This window comes from Pseudopipra pipra, chromosome 2 (assembly GCF_036250125.1).
Source record: "Pseudopipra pipra isolate bDixPip1 chromosome 2, bDixPip1.hap1, whole genome shotgun sequence".
NCBI lineage: Eukaryota > Metazoa > Chordata > Aves > Passeriformes > Pipridae > Pseudopipra > Pseudopipra pipra.
The window spans coordinates 55,786,503-55,809,711 of NC_087550.1; the positions used below are offsets into that span (position 1 = coordinate 55,786,503).

At 36.2% G+C, this 23,209-nt stretch overlaps 1 protein-coding gene across 2 annotated transcripts in view; it reads right to left on the bottom strand.

Annotated features, from left to right (window-relative positions):
• Positions 1-23,209, bottom strand: part of TDRD3 (tudor domain containing 3) — a 94,461-nt gene that overhangs the window by 17,848 nt on the left and 53,404 nt on the right. For both annotated transcript variants that reach the window (XM_064645583.1, XM_064645584.1), the window contains 7 exons: positions 21,481-21,552; positions 20,790-20,939; positions 19,974-20,114; positions 18,756-18,912; positions 18,019-18,144; positions 8,269-9,107; positions 6,234-6,359 (listed from right to left, as the gene is read on the bottom strand). In XM_064645583.1, coding sequence (XP_064501653.1) covers positions 6,234-6,359; positions 8,269-9,107; positions 18,019-18,144; positions 18,756-18,912; positions 19,974-20,114; positions 20,790-20,939; positions 21,481-21,552 — 1,611 coding nt within the window. The remainder of the gene's footprint in view (positions 1-6,233; positions 6,360-8,268; positions 9,108-18,018; positions 18,145-18,755; positions 18,913-19,973; positions 20,115-20,789; positions 20,940-21,480; positions 21,553-23,209) is intronic.

Sequence of the window (23,209 nt, forward strand, 5' to 3'; positions counted from 1 at the left end):
GTGCAAGACACAAAGATATCAAATTTGAGCTCTCAAATGTCTGCCAGAATGAATTAACTGTAATCCAAGATCCTTTGCTATTTTCTTTTCTCAGCTCATCCATTCCTGGAGGAATGAGTTGAGGAAAGCTGCCAAGTAGATTTTCAGTCTCCACTGAACAGAACAAATTACAGAAAAACTAGGAATATGTATAATACTTATGCCTTAAAAATAATTTTTGCTTTCTTACATCTTTCTGCAGAAATACAGTGCAAGATACAGAAAGAGGAAACTAATCTAAACTACAAACTTCATAATTAGAATTTTTAGAGAATACTGTAAGCAAAGAGTTCATATGAATTCTAGCTTGTTTTGAGAGTAATCAGATAAAACCATAACATTTATAGGTGAAACTACATAACATATATAGGGAACACTATGATCTTTATTTCCTTCATACTGTAATAACAAACAAAACAAAACAAGAAGGTAATTGTAGTGTAAATGGGGTGGGAAAAGGCCTATCGTAAGACTAAGGAAATAGAGGATTGAAAACAGAGTAAGGACTTACTAGGCTTTAGGGAAAAATGTCACACAACGAACACTTAGGCTACAAATTTTCATAATTTATTGAGGAAAAAAATCCTACAAATTAGAGAATAAAATTAAGACTTAGAGTTTAAAGTATTATCTTGACTTTATTTTTTTTTTCCACAGAACAAATTAAGTGATTCAGGAAAGTCCTTCACGTTCCATGCTTTTCCGTTGTTAGCATAATTTTACATATTTTACAAGAAAAAACAAACAGTTCGTATTTCTACAATGGCTTTTCAGTGATTTTTTCTTTATTTGGATTATAATACTTTCATTAAGTGACCCCTGCTACATTGAGGGAACTAGAGGGATACAGTATTGTAGTGTTACATACAAGACACTTATAAGAACTCTAGAACAGTGGAATCCAAATGTAATTTTATTATTAAAAATATTTATGAATTGCATACTTAAGACATTTTTCAGGCACTAAGAAAAAAAATAAACAGTTTTAGTGTTCTTAAATATATTTATATTGGTATTGTATGTGATTACTGAAAAAAATTCCCACTAGCTTTTTGGTTTACCTAATGTAAAACTCAGCTTTATCTTCTATACTTCTAGCCACCAGAATAAAGAGCTGCATGTAAGGCGTCAGAGAGACTGAAAACTTACAAGAACTCTGGGCAAACTGGGTAATGGACAGTATACAATCAATTATCAAGGAGTCCTGATCATCTAGTTATACTTTTTTCGTTAAGGTGGTAAGCACAAACCCTGAGAATATGAGGCAGATTCAATCTACAGTCAAGAAAAGACAACAAAACAAATTTAAAAAAAAGACCAAAAAAACCCCCTCGACTAACCAAAAAACCAAACCAAACCAAAACACCACCCAAAACCCATTAAAACAACAAAACTTGTACTAATGCAGTGCGGTTCAGTATTGGAGAGACAGCAGGAACAGAGAGCAGAAAGTTAACTAGTAGAAGATGAAGTGAAAATGAAATTATATTAAACCTACAAACAACGTAAAGAATTTTCATTAATTTGCTATTTTTTAAAATTATAAAGATTGCAAAAAGCAGATCAGAAGCTTAGGTGCTTAAATAATAGGTCATATCATCAAAATAAGGTCGTTGTGGTACTTTGGCTATTTTTTCAACTGATTAGTTGAGCAACACTTGGTTTTTCCATTTTTTTCCCCTTCCTCCCAGTGGTATATTTTCATCAGTTTTTATTTGTTGTACAAAAAATTAAATTCAACACACAATTACCAAACAGTGTGCTGAAACAAACAGTAAAGACAATCAATTCTAAGAAATTGACTAAATGTATGCCTTTAAGTCAGTTTTCCAAATCTTTTCTCAGTATCAACAAGTCTTTCAAAAAGGAGTCTGAAAAACTGGCAATACCAGGACATCATGGCTAACATACAATATATTTCTACATTAATAACAAGTCTTCAATACAGACAGTTAAGAAAGACTTAGAATCATAGAATATGCTGAGCTGTAAGAGATCCATCAGGATCATCAAGTCCAATTCCCGGCCCTGCACAGGACCACACCAAGAATCACACCATGACCCTGAAAGCATTGTCCAAATGCGTCTTGAACTCAGACAGTCTTGGTGCTGCGATCACTTCCCTGGGGAGCCTGCTCCAGTGCTCAACCACTCTCTGAGTGAAAAACGTTTTCCTGATAACGTAACCTAAAACGTCCCCTGACACAGCATCAGGCTGTTTCCTCAAGTTCTGTCACTGGTCACCACAGAGAAGAGATCAGTGCCTGCCCTTTCTCTTCCCCTCACAAGGAAGTTGTAACTGCAATGAGGTCTTCCCTCAGTCTCCTCTTCTCCAGGCTGAACAGAGCAAGCGACCTCAGCCACTCCTCATACGGCTTCCCCTCAAGGCCCTTCACCACCTTCATTGCCCTCCTTTGGACTCTCTCTAATGGCTTCAGATCTTTCTGATATTGTAGTGCCCAAAACTGCACACAATATTGCAGGTGAGGCCGCCCCAGTGCAGAGCAGAGTGGGACAATCCCCTCCCTCGACCGGCTGGCGATGCTTTGCCTGATGCCCCCAGGACACGGTTGGCCCTCCTGGCTGCCAGGGCACTGCTGACTCATAATTAACTTGCCATTGACCAGGACCCTGAGGTTCCTTTCCATGGCACTGCTTTCCAGCATCTCATTCCCCAGTCTGTATGTATACCAAGGGCTGCCCCATCCCAGGTGCAGAATCCGGCACTTTCCCTTGTTGAACTTCATATGTTTGGTGACTGCCCAGTCCTCTAATTTGTCGAGGTCTCTTAGCAGGGGCCTTTCTGTTCTTGAGGGATTCAACTGCTCCTCCCAGTTTGGTGTTGTTGGCAAACTTAGTGCTCCTTCTAGTCCTGCATCCAGGTCATTTATGAAGATGTTGAAGAGCACAGGGCCTAAGATGGAGCCCTGTGGAACCCCACTAGTGACAGGTCTCCAGTCTGATGTCACCCCATTCACCATTACCCTCTGTAATTGGCTCGACCCATGAGCCAATTGCTCACCCAGCTCATTATGTTTTATCCAGCTGTGTGCTGAACACTTTGTCCAGAAGGACACTGTGCAAGACAGTATCAAAAGCTTTGCCAAAGCACAAAAAGGTTATATCTACTGTCTTTCCTTGATCACCTAGCTGGGTTACCCTGTCACAGAAGGAAATCAAGTTCGACAAGTAGGACTTTCCTCTCATGAAGCCATGCTGGCTGTGACCAATGACTGTGTTGTCCTCTAGGTGTTTTTCAACACCTCACAGAATAATCTCTTCCAAGATTTTACCAGGCACTGAAGTGAGACTGATAGGCCTGTAGTTTCTGGGGTCCTGCTCCTTGAAAATCAGGACGTTTGCCAGCTTCCAGTCAGCTGAGACCTCTCCAGGTTCCCAAGACCGCCCAAAAATCATTGAGAGGGTTTGCAATTACATCAGTTAGATCTTTGAGCATTCTGGGATTAATCCCATCAGGCCCCACAGATTTGCAGGGATCCAGCTAGAGCAGCAGATCCCACACATTTTCAGGGTTGACTGGGAGATGATCATTCTCATAGCCATGGTCCTCCAGCTCAAGGCACTGAGACCCTCTTGGTCCATCATCCATGTTGAAAACAGAAACAGAGGCAAAGAAAGTGTTAAACACCTCTGCCTTGTCTCTGTCCCTGTTTGTGAGGTGATCATCCTCATCCTGTAATAGGACTATGATATTTCTATACTGCCTATTGCCATTAATATATTTGAAAGAACTCTTTATTGTCTCCCACATTTTGGGCACCTTCAGCTCCAGTTGAGCTTTGGCTGCACAAATTTTCTCCCTAGACCAGCAAGCAGCATCTCTGAATTCTTCCTATGTCACTTGACCTTGCTTCTGCTGGACATATACCTTCCTTTTTCACCTTATTTCCAAGAGAAGATCCCTATTCAACCAAGGTGGCCTTCTGCCTTGTCTGCTTGACTTCTGACATTTGGGAATTGCCTGCTCCTGTGCTCTTAGGAGGTAACGTTTAAAAAGTGACCAGCACTGATGGACCCCAGCACCTGCAAAAACATTTTCCCAGGGGGCTTTACTTAGCTATCTGAAAATTATCTGGAAGGACTGAAATAAAAATCAGCATAACGTTTCCAACAATGCAAGTTCATTGGTGACAACAACATCGATCAATGAAAGAATTACTGAAGTCAGTTTAAAATCTGCTTTGTTCTCTTGTAACAAGGAAATATCATAGTTACTTAAATCTTATGTCAAAGAATTAAGTACTAAGCAGCATGAGAACTTCATTTTGCATTTATGCATGCTATCTACATTTATAGATTAGTATGAACACTGAGACAAAGAAACTGACCAACAGTGTTCAGCTTAAAAGACAAACCTGAGTATCAGAGCATGACTCCAATGGGTGACAAAGAACTACAAATAAAAGAGGACTAGACTTAGTATCCAAACACAAAGAAGTGAAGAGCAAGGTCCTAATTAACTTTCTTCAGCAAAAATCCTATAGCTGCGAGGACCTTCTAGCAACAAAACAGTAATTCATTACAAAAAAATCAAAACCATAGAAAAGTTGTTTACTGTGAAGATGTACGATTGGCATTTATTTATCTTGTGTAATTATTTAAAATCTAGTTGTTTGAATGTTTGAATGCAATTCAAAGAACCTTGGGAAGGGTATCTTTCATTTCTAAATGGACTGAAAGTCCTTGGAAAATCTTCATTTGTCCCCAGTAACAACAGAGGAAGCCTCAATGACTCAATCAGGATGCAGCACGATGCTAGGATTACACTACTTAGTGGCAGAATGCCCTTTCCATACATGGTCCCACCATTTTGTGTCAGCTTTAACAAACTAACTGTGAAATAAAACAAACAGTCTGGGGGGAACAAAAAAGTGGTCCATTTCATTCAACTCATCCTGTGGCTACATGACTGACGACCCAACATGCGAGGAGAGGGATGAGGAAGAACATGTGGTCAGATATCGGCAGAAAAGGCAGGGAAAATGACCACTGCTTCAGGTTGGCACCTCACTACTAGGATCAACTTAATACTAGTCCAAGTTCTTAGACTGTGAGAGATAACTTTCAGAGGGTTAAAGTAAAATAAAAGCCACTCCTCAAAACTGTAATCAAAACCAAAGGCTGATTATTAACCCTGAAAAAGGGTCAAAGTAAGTACAATCATACAGTAAGTAACTAGCACCTTACAGCTCAGCTAGCAGGACAAAAAGAAGGGGAAAAAAGGGTAAATTTTAATAGAAACAGCAATGCATCAGCTGGGAAGAACTTCAAATATCTTTTTAAGTACAAAAAAGCAATCTCAGAGGTCATTAGGGCATCTGAGAGCTACAGACAACAGTACATGTCAAGAGACCACTGGCAGGAAACAGGAGTTGACTGTTCAGCTTCTGCAGCAGTAGTAGCATGGCTATATGACCAAGAGGTAAGAAATTAAAATTAACACAGTCAACTCATCATTAAGGAATCAATATGCAAATATGTTTGGGTTTTTTTGTGCAGCTTTTTATAATAAGAGTAAACAGCAAAGAATTGTGTAATCCTAGTATTTTTTTTAAATCAAAATGTATCTCTGTTTCCATGACATTGATTAATAAAGCCTTTTGAAATTTCCAATTTCTACAAGGCTAATACATTCTAAACTTTGTAAAACACATTTTGAGGCATAGACATCTACCACGATATTTGGCAAAGAAGAAATCATTGAAACAAGAATAAAATCATGATACAAAATAAAGTGATACAGATGTCTATTTTTTGTCATACATACACACATAGTGAAAAGCTTCAGAACAAGTATTTTAAAAGACTACTTCCTAACCTTTACAGAACAACATACAATGTATATGAAATAAAACAGAAAACTGGGTTGAATAAAGTAACAACTTTTAAGAGAAAAAAACATGCACAAAACTGTTTGGCTGACAGATCAATTATTCATTTTCAAACAATACAATTGAAATTTATTATACAGGAAGAATACCACATCATCATACACTTCTACGAAGTTTCATATAGACAACTAAAATTTGAGATTTTGTTCATGTATTCGCGTAACTATTTCTCTACACATGCAAGTAGCATTCTTTGCATGAGTAGGCATTAATTTCTAAAGAGTTACATACTTTGTACAGACTAGGTAGTTTATACTTTTAATACAATTTGTTATGACATACCCATGTGTCTGCATGAACAGGCCTGATGTTGCTGAGAAGCACCTCTTCATAATTTCCATAATCACTGAATTTAACAACTGCAGTTGTCCCAGAAGAATGGAGAGCTTCAATTTCTGCCCGGTAGAACTTAAAAGAGAAATTTTCAAAGGTCATGAAATATTATCAGAAATACCACAAACAGTCAGCAATTACCTTTTCAATTACCTTTTCATATACATATATACATATGTCTCTGTGTATATATATACTTAGTCTTAGACAGTATTATGTTTTGAATTAAATTTGTACCAGATATTAAACCAGGTATCTTAAACTTCCACAAGGTAGAATGCAAGGGTATGGCAGAATGTATTTAGAACACTCCTTGAGAAAATATGCAGCTTATCAAAGTAGACTGAACATTTAAAAGACTTATTTTCATTTCTCTGAAAGCAGAACAAATCCATCACTAACACAAATGCTGCTGTATAGAGAGAAGTGTTACCGTAAGATGTTTACTTAAAATATACATATCAGTAAGTGCTTATCAGCCATATACACTGTATGTACTTACATAATTATCACACAATAAAATATGACAAAAATATTATAAAACTGCCCCTTCAAAAAGTACTTTTTCTAAACACAAAACTTGATTTTTTTTACACTTATGCAAATATAGTTTTCTTGAAGATATTCAATCACTTCTATCTTAGTGAACACAAAGAAATCACTGCCCCCTAACATGGTTAAGCTTAGTACTGTATTGTATCATCACATATCAAAATTGCCCTAGATGTGAGCAGCAGCATTTATTATAAATACCAGGAAATTAATTACTGTCCACAACACCCCTTCTAATGTGATGAATACTCTTCAGATAACAATCTGGGATAACCTCGTATGTATTTATTTTGCAAATTTTTACTTTCCAGAATTTAAAAAACTCATCTCACAGTAATGCAAGTATGCTTCTCAAAATAGGAAACAATTCAATAATATGCCATTATACTTCACACTAATCCATCCACTCAAGCTACAAATTCCTATTTAAGAGAGTCAACTTACTATATGTTGACACTACCAAAAAACGTGTATGGCTTATCATTTGTTTTAATCATACAAGGAAAGGAGAGAAAAAAGTCATGGGCTGAGCTTAGGTGGACCAACAGAAGGAAAACCACTTATAATAAATAACATAAAAAATAGATAGTAAAAAAAAAAAAGACCGAAAAAAGTGTGAATAGGACCTACTTAAAGAACAACAATATTTAAGGTAGTTCCCTTCTCAGATTATCAGAGTCAAAAACTAAAGAAACTGCCCAAGAAGAATGACAGAGAACTCCTGAACAGATAATGACAAATCAAACAAAACAGTCTAAAACTCTTTTAGCAAAAGAAAAGAAAGCAAAGTGTCCCGCTGCAAGAGAAATCTTATTAATGGGAAAAATAGCTGAAAAGGAAGTATTTAAACTTTTAAAATATCAGTAAAACAAAACTATCATGCAGCATAAATCATTTGTTCCACAAATTCCTCAGCTAATAGTCTACTAGTGCTAATCAAAATTAAGCCTTTTGCTGTTTCCTTTCTGCAATGATTGAAATTAAAAGAGGGAGTTTTTTTAAACAGCCCCGTTCCTGCAGACTCTGAGCTTCCTTTGAGCTACTAAAGGTTGCATGCTGACTTATTCCAAAAAAAGGCATTACACATCTACCATTCAAGACTATTTTTGTTCCTTAGCAAAGAACATGAGCACCTAGATCCATATTCATGCCTTCAAATATTTGGCACTTAAGTAAAATGCTTCAGTGAGGAGCTTAGTCTTCCTAAACTCCACCTAAATGAGAGAAACAAGGACTTGACTTTAGCATTTAAAAAAATGAATATAAGTGACATATCTCACAAATATAAAAAATAGACCACGGAGCTATCCAAGAAGCACACTGCACACCTTCGAACAATGTCTCTGTAGCAGTGTGCTAAATATCTCCTACAAGTGTGTAAGAAAACATTAGTGGTACAATTTCAGGTAATTTTCATTTGGCAAAGGCATACCTTGTTGTCTTCCCAATAAAGAGCAAAACATTCATCCCCTGGTCTCCAACTTTTTCCATACTCCATGTGAATAGATGGTTCTAATATTTTCTCTGGTTTTATGGGACCAGTTCTTCTTTTGGGACCGGTGTTGTAATACAACATTTTATCATCAAAAGATGGGATCGTAGCAGGTCCTGATGATTTGATAGGTCCTACTCGTCTTCCTTTCTGATGATGCTCAGTATCTCCATTTGGTACGGTATTAAAATTATCAGTCCTGTTGGGATTTTGGTAGTCATTATTAACACCAAAATGTTGCTCACTTTTTACCATAAAGGCTTCACTACTTATTGTTCGTGCCTTCCTATCACAAAAATTTTCAGAATTGTGTGTTTGGTTTTCCCTTTTCCCACGTTTCTGGTTATTGTTGTCTGTAGTATCTTGAGTAGCAGAGTTTTCCTTGAATTCTGTGAAAGACACTCCTTTTCCTATTCTGTTTTGCATATTGTTATCTCTTTTTTTGAAAGCAATATCACTCTGGTGAGTGGCTATGGGATAACTCAAATCCCTTGGCCTATCATTTCTAGGAAAATGTCTGTCACTTTTATTTTTTTCATCTGTCCAATGTTCTAAAGAGCTGTGCCTTTCAGGACCTCTGTTTCTTGGTAACCCACTACTTTCCAAAGCCTGTCTTGAATTCTGAAAATCCCTTTGAAAACGAGGGGGTTTCTCGTTCCTCAGTTGTCTCGTGTCATTGCGCGAAATGTGTCTTGAATGATTCTCTTTGATGCCATTCTGTTCTGTATTCATAACTTTGTGCTGTACTTGATGTGGTGGCTGAAATTGCAACTTTGGTTCTAGAAAGAAAAAAATTATTTCATTGTTAATGTATTTCACATGAACATATTTTAGAGGTAGTGTTTCAGACTCTGATAAAGCAACAGTATCCTTTAGAAATGTATGCGGTATTTGTGACACAGAAAATTTAGCAGACACATTTGAACTGTAATTCCCAGTCACTGGAAAATATACACTACTGTGGGCTGCACTTAGAACCAAACCACCTACTAGAATGAGAAAAGCCAGGCATTTCCAGGAGTTTACTCATTCCTCTCTAAAAACATCAACAACTCACTTGAATAAGAGCCACTTAAGACAGAAAAGCAGAATTCCAAAATGGAGAGAGGAAGAGGGAAGAACATGAAGAGAAAAAAAGGAATACTTCTAATCTGAATTGAAACTTTCTGTATAAATAAGTTGCTAACAGCTATTCAGTATAAAAGATAAAGGCAAGAAATAGAAATGGTAAAATGAACAAAGCTGCCAAAATGGAGATAACAGGAGTAGCAACAAAGTCCAGAATTCTGGAGACTCCGATCAATGAGCTGTAACAGGAACTGCTCAAGGATTACCTTCAAGAGCTTCAACCGGAACTCCAACTGATGAGAATGCCTGCTGGAGAGGAAGGTAACTATGGGTATCTGTGAAACTTTTCATGGAAATATGGTGGGTTTTAGGCAGACTTGGAATTTTTAATAGGTTCTTTAGGTGAAAAGCTGAAGGAGCAGAGAGATGAAACCGGGAGAAATATGTGCGAGAAAATAAAGAAGAAATGAGATTAAACAGGAGAGCTGCAAGTAAGTAGGCTCCCGGTCAATACACTCCTGCAAGTGATCACTGTAACCTGTCTCTTCTCCTTATTAAATTCTAAGTTCTCTATTGTGTGTGTGAGTGTTAGACACCAGACCAGTTATTATTGGGTCAGAACCAACTTGTGGGGAGTGTGTGTGTATGTGTGTGTGGAGAGGGAGGGATGGGTCAAACCTCACAGGAGCTGGGGTGACATTGTATCCCTCATGGCGGACCCCAGGAGCCCACATGGGGAAGCCCCGGAGTAGCTGTCAGCCACAAACTGCCTGGGAAGACTATAACACACCACACCTCCTACAGCTCCTAAGCCAGGCTCAAATTGGCAGGGACCGTGAGGACACTGCCCCTCATCCTGGCCTGGAACCCCAGAGTGGCTGGTGGGTCACAGAACCCCCCTGGAGGGGTTGGCCATAGAGACCAGAGCAGATAAAACCATGGGCATGCGTTTGCCTCGTGTCATGGCCCTGACACTTGGACTTGTGAGAGCTGGTGTTCTACAAGGCTTGGTGGTAGCTATATAGTCTGTCTCCTTCTCCTTCTCTCTTCTTACTCCCTCTGCTTCTCATTCTTTGCTCCTTTCTTGATGCTTGGGGGTGGTTTGGAGCTGGAGGGGTTGGATCTTGATTGAAGTGTTGTGGAATTGGTTGGATTTTGACTTGAGTGTTGTAGATTAATAGTATATGTTGAACCAGTATTGTAGTGGAACATTTTCGTCTAGCTTGTGTGGTGTCCTTTTGGACTTTGGCCAAGTCCCCTTATTTACTCTCCTAAATTAATGAAGAAATTCCTTGGAAACAAGCTCGTGGCCTATTCTCTTAATGCTATCTCAAAGTATTAAACCATATATCTATATATTTAACTAAAACTCATAGCCAATCCCATGAGCTGGCAGCTCCTGGGGCTGGAATTTTACAGTGAGGGGACGTCTTTTTAAACATACTGGCAAATTTGAGACAGAGTAAGCTGGCAACTGAGACAAGAAGGACCTGGCAGCTGAATACTGGAGAGACCATGGGTCTTGAAGGCCATCTACCAGAGAGACCACAGGTCTGGGCTCAAAGTGGTCAAACCTACGTAAGTACACTCGTGTAACGCTTCTACAAACTTCAGGTTGTACTACCCAACAAGTTGGACAAGAGGCATCTGAGATGCCAGAGGTTAAGGGTCTCAGGACTAGGAGAGACCCAAGTGAATACAGGCATGATGGCAGCTGAATATGAGATCTGCCAGCACACTTTAAGCGTGATAGCAAAGGAAAATAAACCCAATAGAGTGATTTATATGAGCAATTTTGTGTCATGTGGGCGACGGCAAAGGTGTTGTTCCCTTGTCTGTGTCTATCCATGGCATCTGGCCATGGATATACTGTTTGCATGAGCCCAGCGGGCATGGCAAGACTGTTGCACTCAGGCTCTCATACAATCCTGTGGGAAGGGAAAACTAAGAACTTCAGTTCACCTGTTACCACTGGAAACAATGAATGCTGATACCTGACAGCAAATGTATCACTTTTCATAATTAGATGTTACATGGTAAGAGTTAAAATTAAATAGAGATTTCACCTGTTTTGTTTGTTTGTTTGTTTCATAGAAAATACTTCCAAACATCATGTTATTATTAATAGGTCATAGAATTTTTATCGATCTAATTTACTAAATCAGGTAGTAAGAATCTAGCTCTATTTTTACATATACCTGATGTAGCATAACTTTTAGAAGTCAGAAATCTTTGACTATAATGATGTAGTGTTTTTATTTTTTAAAGTGACATGAGCATACATAAGGCTTAGCATGAACATGATCTTGGTAAAAATACATCTTACTGCATAATTTATTACTTTGAAACCCATAATGTTTTTAATGCATTAATATGTAAATATATACTACTCAGAAAGAACTAGAGTTTCATAAATATGCATTTTCTTTTTAAAAATGAAAATGTGACTAAATCTTGTATAATTTAAAATTTTGTTTTGTAAAACTAAAACTTTTAAATTTAAAAGTACCTCTTTATTTCTTCCTTACAAACAGCTCATGAAAATAATGGGGTTTTTTAGTTTGTATTTGTAACTTTTCAGTAAGTATCTCCATTACACTTTTCCACTTCTGTATAATACATACCCATCTTCTAGACTTCCTGTGGCCTTGAAAGATTTTAATTAATAAATATTCTTTGCTCATGACATTCTTAATTTATACCTCTTCTCCTCTGGTAGTAAAATGCTTGGGGTTCCACTCTTCCTATTCCCAATCTAAGCTCTTACGTCTATTCCTAATGTTAATTACACATGAAGTGACTGAACTGTTTGATGACCCCTGAGTATTTACTCCCTTGTATACACCATTAAAGAAAAATGTGTATAAAACTCTAACATACTTCATTATAAACCATCTTATTTAATATTTTTTATCATGAAATTCATTAAAAAAGTCACTGTTCCAACAGAAAATGGGTTTATGACTAGATGGGGCGTGGTAAAATATTTTGCTAGGTGGCAGGATTTTAGGTTTGACTTAGACTCTAAACGTTTCCTTTTGAGGGCTGTCCTTTCTCCTTCGTCTAAAGGAATAAACGTTTCCTGAACTGAGATGGGTAGTCACCTAGGCAGCATCTAGTACATACAAGGACTCTATACAACTGCAACACAAAAGCATGCAGAGCAGTTATACTTCAGTTAAAGCCTTGAGGAAAAAACAAAACACAGACATATTCTTCAATAACTGGAAAAAGCGTACTGAAATTTCTATTCAATTTCATAGCATGTAATAAGTAATTTTAGCTATTGTCTACCCAACATAATATGATCATAATACTACAGTAACAGGCTGATTTGAAAGTGTCTTGAATCCGTCAGTTACAGATTTCTTTTAGATAGCAGTGAAAAGTTAAAATAACACTGTATGCTAGACAGCAAGTAAAGTGACTACAGAATTTCAAAACAGTGAACACGAGCATCTTTTTTCTAGGTGTCTTTACTGTGACACACACAGGGTGCTCACAAAACATCTGACATTTTTCTACTCTAAGGTATGTGAAATCCAATAAACTTACATTTTCTACGGAGGTGCAGTTATTGTGCTAAAAGCTTCCCCAGGGACTAGTCATACACGACAGCCTTGACCGAGCAGGACATGTTAACCCACTGTTTAATGTTCAAGCACAAACCATTCACAAATGGAAACTGCCAACTAACAGTAAATGTTACTTCGTCAACAGTATTTAAGAAAAAAAGCCTAGAGATGAGAATGTATTTGTGCTGATCACCAAAAAACTGAAGGGATTCTGAACTTTCTTTAAGAGAAAAAGTTAAGCAACAAGGGATGCTATTTACAGATTGTCTATTTCAACCGGTATTCCTTCCTTCTACTTCTTGCCCCAACTCCAACAAATCATTAGCTAATGTTCCCAGAAAAGTAATGCTTCCTACAGAGCAATAACAAGCAATTAATAATTTGCCATTTAACAAGAAGATTTGGTAAGCTCCTTTCAAACAGCAAGATGTGTTAACCCAGTCATCATCACTGTACCCAGAGGTTTGGGAACAAGTTCTGGGAAAAAATACATTTCAAAATTAAAGACAAGACTTTTGTCATCTGCTGTGAAGCTTTAAGATGATGATTAGCATTTGTCAGTTTGAAACTCTCACTCAGTTATTTTACTCATTTTAGCTTTTGTATGTGATGACGCAAGAAGACCGTACAGAACCAATCACATTCCCTTGATTACAAGAAACCAGCAGGATCTGCTGCACTTGGAAATCTCAGTCAACACAGTTTATAAAGCACTGCTCCATGAACAATGGAATTTAAAGAGTATGGTTTCCTGTGGCTCTCTCCTGTGGATTTCATCATGTTTAATAATGTGGTTAAATTCAAAGACTGTGGCCCTTCCCGCACTGGTGGCAATGACTTGGGTTTCTCCTTTCAAACTGAATAATATTTTTATGTAACTGCATAGAAGTGTATCTTGGAGACAGCTATCTCCAGGGCATGTTCTATCTCACACTGGACAAAAGATTAAATAATTAGAAGAAAATTAATGATGCATTTGCACACATTTCATGCCATGGAATGAAATTCCCATTACTCAATAGCTTTGTCAAGTTAGATAAATATCAACATAAGTCTTTCTAAAATGTAGTAACACTGAGGAACTGGAACCTGAGGTCATGTTTCTGTTGAAACAAAATAAATACAAGTTGAGGAGGAGGGTGAAAATGAAGAAGTGGCCAAAAAATTCCAAAGCATTCTGCTGTTGCATTTACTACAAACTTTAACTTACAAAATTAAAGGACTGGAACGAAAAAAAAATAATTTTTTTATTATTCTTTAAAATGTATGAAATTTACTATATTTTTCTCTTTTATATTTAAAGAAAAAATAAAAATACAAGCCTCCTAACATATGTCACCAACGCTAACATATTACTACAACAAATATAAGTGATTTTCTTGATATTCACAATTAACACCACTGAAGTTCCATTTTAAAAGTAAAGCTGAATAACAAACATGACTATGGTTCAATCTGGATATCTTGTCAATAGGGCACACCATATTTGTTGAAAACATGGCTACTAAATGGTAAATTCCAAAGGTAAATTTCCACTAACTCCAAAAAGTCAGACTCTTTTTTTTTTTCCAAGTGCCCTCCGTCCCAGATATTCAAATAAATTGTGGCACCACAAAATGAAATAAATATATTTTAATTATATTGTATTGCATTACTGATTTGTTTTAAACCTTTAACATCTTTGGGAATATATAAAGCACATTGTGCATTATTCCTTAATACTACAGTCAGATCTCTCAGCACTGTTTTGTTCTCTCTGATAAACCTTGTGTTTACTTATTTAAGTTGGCAAAGATGGATGAATTGTTCCTCATAACAAAAGAAAAATATAAGAAGGAGATTAATGGAAAAATCTTTTGTGCTCAGTGGCAGAAATAATCCAAGTGCAAGCAAGGGCGGCTAGTCGACAGCAACTTTGTCTATTATTTGTGTTATCTCTTGCAGTCAGGAGGATTCTCTTGCCAACCAAAACTTAAACTACTTAATTTCAACACAAACATTTTCATAGGTGCCACAAACCATTCCCACTTAATAAATAAATAAACATGCAGTATAAACCTATGGATATGTTTGGTTTAATTCTTTGCATTTCACTTAAACAATGTATGTTTACTGTACGCTATGTTTTACATTGAAAGAACTAGCAGATCATGGAGTCATGTATTTAATACTTCCAACAGCTGTAATTACTTCAAACAATATTTCATTAACTGGCAAAAAGGAGATAAAACATAAACAACCATTGCAAGACACCACTTAGGGGGCAAAGGACTAACAACTTGCTTTCTTATAACTAATTTGTACTTCTTTTTAAAAAAAAAAGAAAAATGAACACCAAACAACAAGAAATTTAATGTGCTATTTTATCTCTAAAAAGGAATAGAAGTACATCCTAAAAAATACAAAGGTATTTCAATTCATAAATGTTTTTCTACTTAGTCTAAATCCAAGGATGAAAAGGTACGAAATCAAAGATAAAAAATTCAACAACTGTTCTGCAGTTCCTGTTCACAAATTGTTCCTGTTATTGCAAACCTAGAAGTGAATTAAGAAATTCTTCACAGTACTGAGGTTTCAGGTGCAATTAGAAACAGTATAGAAGAAAAATAGGGAGGGATGCATAGAGAAAAGTAAATCAATCCTCTGTGTACTTGAAAAGATTTTACTTTTCAGACATTTTCTGTCCCCAGATCACATAAGCAAATTTTGAAGAAAATGCAGCATAGCACAGAATTAAAAAATATTTATCTCAGTTTGGGAAAACTGCCTTCTGTTTTTTGGCTTCTATATAGATTTGCAGTCATTTAGAAGACATTACAATCTGTCTGAAGTGTACAGAAGTTTCATGCTTGCAATAATGATAAATACAGCCATCCCAGGTAATCATATGCTCCTGGTCACAAGCATTCATGTAACAGCAGAGACATTCTCATTTATTTAAAACCATATTGCTATACAAAGGCCATCTCCGAATACCTAAAAAACAATAGGGTATTTTAGAGACCATATAGGACAGCGAGATGCCAGAAATACTGCAAAATACAGAAGATGTAGAACTATCTTCTTTTATATGCAGCATAGTACAGCCTTTAGTGAATATAAATGGAGAAAAACCTGTCAGCCTGGGCTCTCCTTAGTGTACTACTATGTAGGAAAATCAATGAAGAGACTTTATTTTTGGCTATGTAACATTACATATTTGAGTCATTTCAATCAGTTTCCCCAACGTGCCTTTCATTTCTGACCAATATTTTTCTAATTCTAAGTGAAACTACATGTGTCTACTGCTAACAGCCGACAGGATCAAATGAAATTTAGAAGGTACTATATACATATATATATATACATATCCTGTTTTCTGCAGACAGTTGGATGCAGATGTCATCGTGAAAGAGTTCACAGTGGTCACTGCACATTCATCACTCTGCAAACACTTTTAACACTCCTGTCATCTCGGTTTAAATGGAACTTAAGACAACTAATAATTAAGAATTTAACTGAGATGATGTTCAACGACAGAGGGAGAAAGCTAGCAGAAAACTTACTTTCAATATATCATTTCAAGGATGTGTTTGAATTCATCAGACCGCAGAATTTTCCTCAAATTTGGCAAGGAAAAAAGCACTTTTAAAAATACAAAATACATATGCCTACGTATTTCTTGAAAAAAATCCATTTGAAACAGACTTTGTGAGACAAAAGTAAAACCTGGCATAGAAACGGAGACACAATCCTATGGGCTTATACACAGTCAGTATAGAAAATAAAAACAACATGAAACTAAAAAACCACTTCAAAGCCTTACCAATTACAAAGAACAACATCTTTTTCTTTTTCAGAAGAAAAAGGGCAAAAATATCTAAAAAAATTTCGCAAAATAATTAGAACACTTTCTGAACTCTTCAAAAGTGATAACAAATCGGGTTTGGTTTTACTTTTCAGAAAAGCAGGATTCAGGAACAGTACAACAGACTGCATATTGATCATTCAGATAAAGCTAAAAAACCCCAACACCAAAAACCCTATGTCATGCTAGGAAATATGCCAGAACCTTTGGCAATTGAAGGAGTACAAAACCTTTACAAAGTTTTAATACAATTATGTCTATTATTATGATCACTTATGGAATCTTTTTATTTTTATTTAAGAGGGGAAAAAACATTGAAGATTATAAACTGAAATACATATAACCAATAAAACCATTTTTTTACTGATATAACACTACGCTTTATTGTCTACGTACACGTACTAAATCCCAAGATCATAGAAGTCCCCCCTAGCAATCCATAATACCATTTTACAAGAAGCAATTCACTTATTTCACAAGCCTTGGTAAACTACAATTACTTACGTACTATATAATTACTGAAAGTAAGTAATTTATATAACGCACAGGGATTATTTCTATTATTTTCCTTTAAGTGTCTTTCGGTCACACAAAAAAGCCTTCTCTAACCTCTCAATATAAGCACAAAATGTATCCAAAGAGAAATCAATGTTTGCAATGTAAGTGAAAAACACCCCCACTGTCTTAATTTATGTTCACTGTAAAAATCTAATTCATCTTTGGTAAGTGAAATGAGTTGCCAAGATATATCTCAACCATCATTCCCTACACCTGCTTTCTGAATTACATTCATTACCTGAATAGTTTACTAAATTGTATCAGCTAATGCAGAATGCTTTTGTATTTGAAAGGTACTTTCTTTGAATATTTTAGATTTCTGACAAATACAGGGAAGACTCATGATATCATGAGTGAAGAGTCATGATTCAGGAGGAATCCCATCAGATTAACAGACTGTGATTTATGTCATCTTATTTCAAATTACTTACTTTCAGACATCTAACCATTGCAGTGGAATTTATTTGACCTTATTTGACCTTTTTTCAAAGGAGAGGAACAGCTCTCCAAGCACTCTTTTTTTTTTATGACTGAGTGTGGAGGAAGTTCTAGGAATCGCCTTTTAGATGACATAGATAGGAAAAAGAATTCCACCAACACTGTCCAATATTTGTTCCAGATACATTAATTTCAGTAACTTACCCTCTACAGTTAGAGTACCCATTTTGGATTCCAAGAAATCAAACAGTGTGCTTGGTGCAGAAGGTCTGGCATTTCCTAGCTCTTCTTCATCTTCAGGTCTTATTCGGCCTCGGCCCTTCCCTTTACCTGTAAGCATCAAAAGTTTTTTGTGAATGGGTAATAAATAAATAAAAAAGTATACATTTTTTCATTTGATTTACAAAATGTTTGTATTTTCTGTCTTTAAAAAATTCTGTCATGGACAAAATAGATAGAACAAGGGAGAACATTTTTAAAATAAAAGAGATTTAGATTATATGTTAAGAAGAAATTCTTTAATGTGAGGGTGATGATGCTCTGGAACAGGCTGTCTATAGAAGCTGTGGATGCCCCACTCCTGGAAGTGTTCAAGGCCAGGCTAATGGGGTCCTGGGTGACCTAATCTAGTGGGTGGCATCCCTGCCCGCGGGGGGGAAGGTGGAACAACATGATCTTTAAGGTCCCTTCCAACCCATGTCTTTCTGTGATTTTAGGATACACCTATTTCCCATTTAAGGATATTCCAATCTGTGACTTCCAATTCAAAAATTTTGACAAGAATATAAGGCACAGAGGCCTTTCCTAGGTATTTGCTTTCAGGTTTGCAATGCATTCTAACTTTAAGAAAAAAAACATGCAGATATGACTTTCTATAACTACATTAGTAATCCACCATACACAAAGTCCTTTGCTTGTAAACACCTGTTTTCAAGTTTTACCTCTAGGTGGTGGTCCCTGAATGGGTTTCTGTTTACTGTTGTTCAGAAGAAAATTTAATGCTGCCTCTAGGCTGTTACTGTTATCCATAAGTGCCTGCCTTGCTGCTTCTTTGCTGAAACCCATTTCTGTTATGTGTTTTAGAGCTTTTTCATCAACCTGAAATAAAAGGTACACACACAACTAATAAATACAACAAGGATTCTATAAACCCACCAGATTTTACATTCTTTTTTCTTTAATTTTTACTTGAAACACTATTTCTTATTTAATTGATGATAAATATTTCAGTTTTGTATAAAATCTTCACGTACAATCTCTCTTAGGTCCAAACAACCAGCTAATAAAGGTTTGGGGTTTTTTAATATTATTATTATGATTTTTAATTCATTAGTTTTCAGTTCTACTATTATGTGCTGTAAAGCACAAATTATCCTAGTCTAGATGAAAACTAAAAAGAATATCTCAAAATAATACTGGTATCAAAACGAGACGTTTGGTCCTGTTCGAACCCTTTCACAACTTTTACAGACAATACATAACCCAGTTACACATTTCTTAAAACATGGAGAAAATAATTGGCTAAAGGTTTTGTAGAAGAAAGCAAAGAAGTACAAACAATTCATTTCTACAGAAATGCAGGCTTTGTTATTCTAAACTGTATAGAGCACAATGACAAAAAGGCAAAGCAGGAATCACAAAGTGTCAAATATAGAAAACGGCCTGACATCTGCTTTAAAGCACTCTGGTGAAAACTGCCTCTTCCAGTGCAGACAGACTTACATGCAACAAACACAAAATGGGACTAGGCCCTCTGACCTTCCTTATCCCATACCCAACCAAAATGACACCAGTTACCCATCTACTGGAACAGCTGCAACCAAATACATTCTTAATTGGAATCCCATGAATATAACACTGTGTCTGCAAGTTCCAAAATAGGCATATTATGACCCTTCATAAAAACAACCTTCAAACCTAGTGGAATCTAACCTTTAGATACACATTTAAAGTTTCCTGGATAACTTTTTTACCCTCAAATCACACTGAAGCTCCTAACTATCTTGGTAAAGTACAAAAACACCTTAAGTATTCTAAATAGACTTCAAAACTATTGGAAGTCATTATTCCTTGAGGTATTTTGATTTTATTTTTGTTATATTTGTTTTTGGGTTTTGAGTAGTGAGCATTTAAGGTTCCATTTAAATCTTCCACCTTACCAATTCTCGGTAGACACCTTCATTCTTCCCCTCAGGTTTTGCTATCTTCTCTTTCTGGAACAGTTCCCTGTTTCGATTCCCTCCAGCACTCACACTGAGATTACTTCTGCTACTACCACCGCCTCCTCCGAACGTCTTGGTCTTCAGATAAGCACAAAACCAAAATTTCAGCAAACAGAACTTACAAAAATAAGCCTCAATATTAGCTAGTAGAAGAAGTGCAGTAAATTTGTTGCAGTGATATTTTTTATGATTATGCTTTCCATCAACAAATAAAGCACTAATTTACACACACACAAAAAGATTAATTTATTAGATAGGTCTTTCTTTCTCTGTGCCCAAAGGAGGTTGTTAAAAGAATATATATCATTATAGTTTTTATGACTTACAAAGCAGATTTCAAAAATAAACTAAAAGGAAAACCAAAGGAGGACAAAAACCTGACACATTAGAACTAAACTTCCTAGCTATTCTTTCAGACTGAGTGCAGGGAATCACCAGTTTTTGAGAATTGAAAAAACACATCAAAATTGATAACCTGCATTAATTACTTAAATCTTATTAGCTAAATTGTAAACCCCACATTTGTTAATAGTGGTATCAAAAACATATCTTCAATAAAACATTATGATACATTTATTGGCATTATTAAAAGAACATAGCCATCAATCCAAAATGACTCTCTGATTCTTTGTAAAGATACAGGAGTAGAAGTATAAGCAGGCAAATATCAGAAAGCATTTGTCATTTAATACTTAAAATAACAAGAAAAGATCAATCACGGTAAGTAAAACGGTGTAACACATGCATTCTAACCTCCTTGCTCTTTGCTACTTCTGCAATAGCAGCTGTTCTCTGCTTTTCAAATTCATCATTGTCCACAACAGTTTTTACAGCATTTGTCATTTGCAGAGTCTTTCTGCGATCAAGGTCTCTGCTATCCACTTGCACATGAGACACACATTTCTGAAAATGGAAAAGAATTTTTTAATTAACTCTTCTGCCTACTGTCATTTAAAAAAGACCGAAGTCTTATTGCATTAGATTAGCACAACTTAAGATAAAGAATATGATCACAAAAATGTACACCTAGGACATCTAGATCTGTTTTTCCTAAAAGCATACTCCTCTGGTCCACTAGAAAGGCCAAAAAAAGACTTTTACATTTTAAGCTTAGTTCACAACATGGCTGGTAAGATTACTGGAAGTACCTCTGGCATTTAAGAAGGGACTACGTTAGTGCCTACAGGATCTGACTGGCACAATCAAAGGCTCCACATATGAAATAAAATTAAGTTTGAAATTGAGAGGAAAAATGTCAAATAGAAACTGGCGCCACAAAGTGATAGGATTAACACAATTTTTTTTTTAAACAGGCACATTTTTTATATCCAAGTCATCATGATCCAAGGTGTTTTGATAGCCTTTATCTAACTGGAACCAGGTACCCTAGATATCATAACACAGGTATTTCTTCCATGAAATGACAAAGAGAAGTGCGCTATACCTGCCCAAAAGGTACAAAAGGAGGAGGACCGCCTTCTGTTCCAATGTTACTCCTATTGTGTTTCGCCAAACTCTGTAAAAGAACACTGATGATTAATAAATTGCAAACAGAAAAGAGATTATATGTTAAATGTCTATTTCAGAAAGTATAGGAAATTTGCAAGATGGACATTTTAAGCAGAAAAAAATAATGATATTCTTAAAATCCTGGGGTACTTAAGAAGAAGGTTCAATAAGGAGTAGAGAAAAGAAGAAAATTATGGAATTCTGCATAATCATTAAGGCAACATATAGAGCAAATATAGAAAATTCAGTTATATACCAAAACCTACACTAGCAGAACAAAGCAGCACACAAATAGGCAGCAGACGTTTCTTTACATAGTGCCCAGTAAACCTGCTGTCACTAGAGATTGTAAAGACACACAGATTCAGCATGTTTAAAAAAGGATTGGACCAATTCAGCCTAAAGAAGGTAAGGTTCACAGGCATCTTATCAATTTACACAAACAACTGAAAGGAGAATGTAAAGAGAATGGAGCCAGGCCCTTTTCAGTGGTGCCCAGTGAGACAAAAAGACAATGGGCAGAAACTGAAACACAGAGGGTCCCTCTGAACATCAGAAACCACTATTTTTACTGAGGGTGACTGGGCACTAGCACAGGTTGGCACAGGTTGCCCAGGGAGGTTGTGGAGTCCCCATCCTTGGAAATATTCAAAAGCTGCCAGGACACTGTTCTGGACAACTGGCTCTAGATGGCCCTGATGGAACCAGATGACCTCCAGGCTCAACCATTCTGTGAAACTCATGATCCCATGCATAAGCAAACACAGAAAAGATGAGTCAGAATTGTATCCCCTGGTAAAACATAAAAGAGAAATTCTGGATGCTAAGGCTTCATAAGAGCTCAGGCTGTGCTCTCTCCCTAAAAAACATCTTTTTGCCACTGCTGGAAACAAAATACTGGGCTACCAGGAAATTTCCCCAATAACCTTATAAAAAGCATGGTATATAGGCTAAATTGATTAGGAGGTCTTTGGATCACAAAGACCATAACAGTAAGCATAACAATTACTGATACACAGTATTGATAGAACAAGTGCTCCAAACTCTTCGGTTTATCGATGACCTAGGCCTGAAAACATAGCATTCTCCAATAATACAATTACTTGTTAACAACAGCCAAAAGTTGGATTTGTAAAACATTGCATTAAACTATCTGTTCATAAATTGATAAAGTTTTTCTCATTCTCTACAAATTACAAAACCAGCAATAATCTGGAAGAGAAAGAAATTCACTGTAACTGACATTTGGTTATGTGTTAATTATTGTGTATTACACAGAAATATTTGGTTTCAGAAGTGGAAGAAGGGAAGAACAGGTCTTTAATGCTGTTAAAATGCTCCAAAATTGCATTTCATATAATGCATCTGTTTTATCATCTTCATTTTATATTATCTTTTTTCCCCCCACTGGACAGTCATGCATGATTACATACATCATTTACTACTCCCGATTGGCAGAGACAGTATTATTTACTTAAGACTATATATGATATTTACCTATATACTTATTACACTTATGTAAAATTGATTTAAATACATCATGTGAGAACCGTAGTATAAACGTGAACATCCTTTAAGCCACTATATTATCAGAAAATTTTTTAAACTAAGTAATGGATCAATTTAGCTAATACATACCGAAATTAAAACTTTTGGTGCACTCC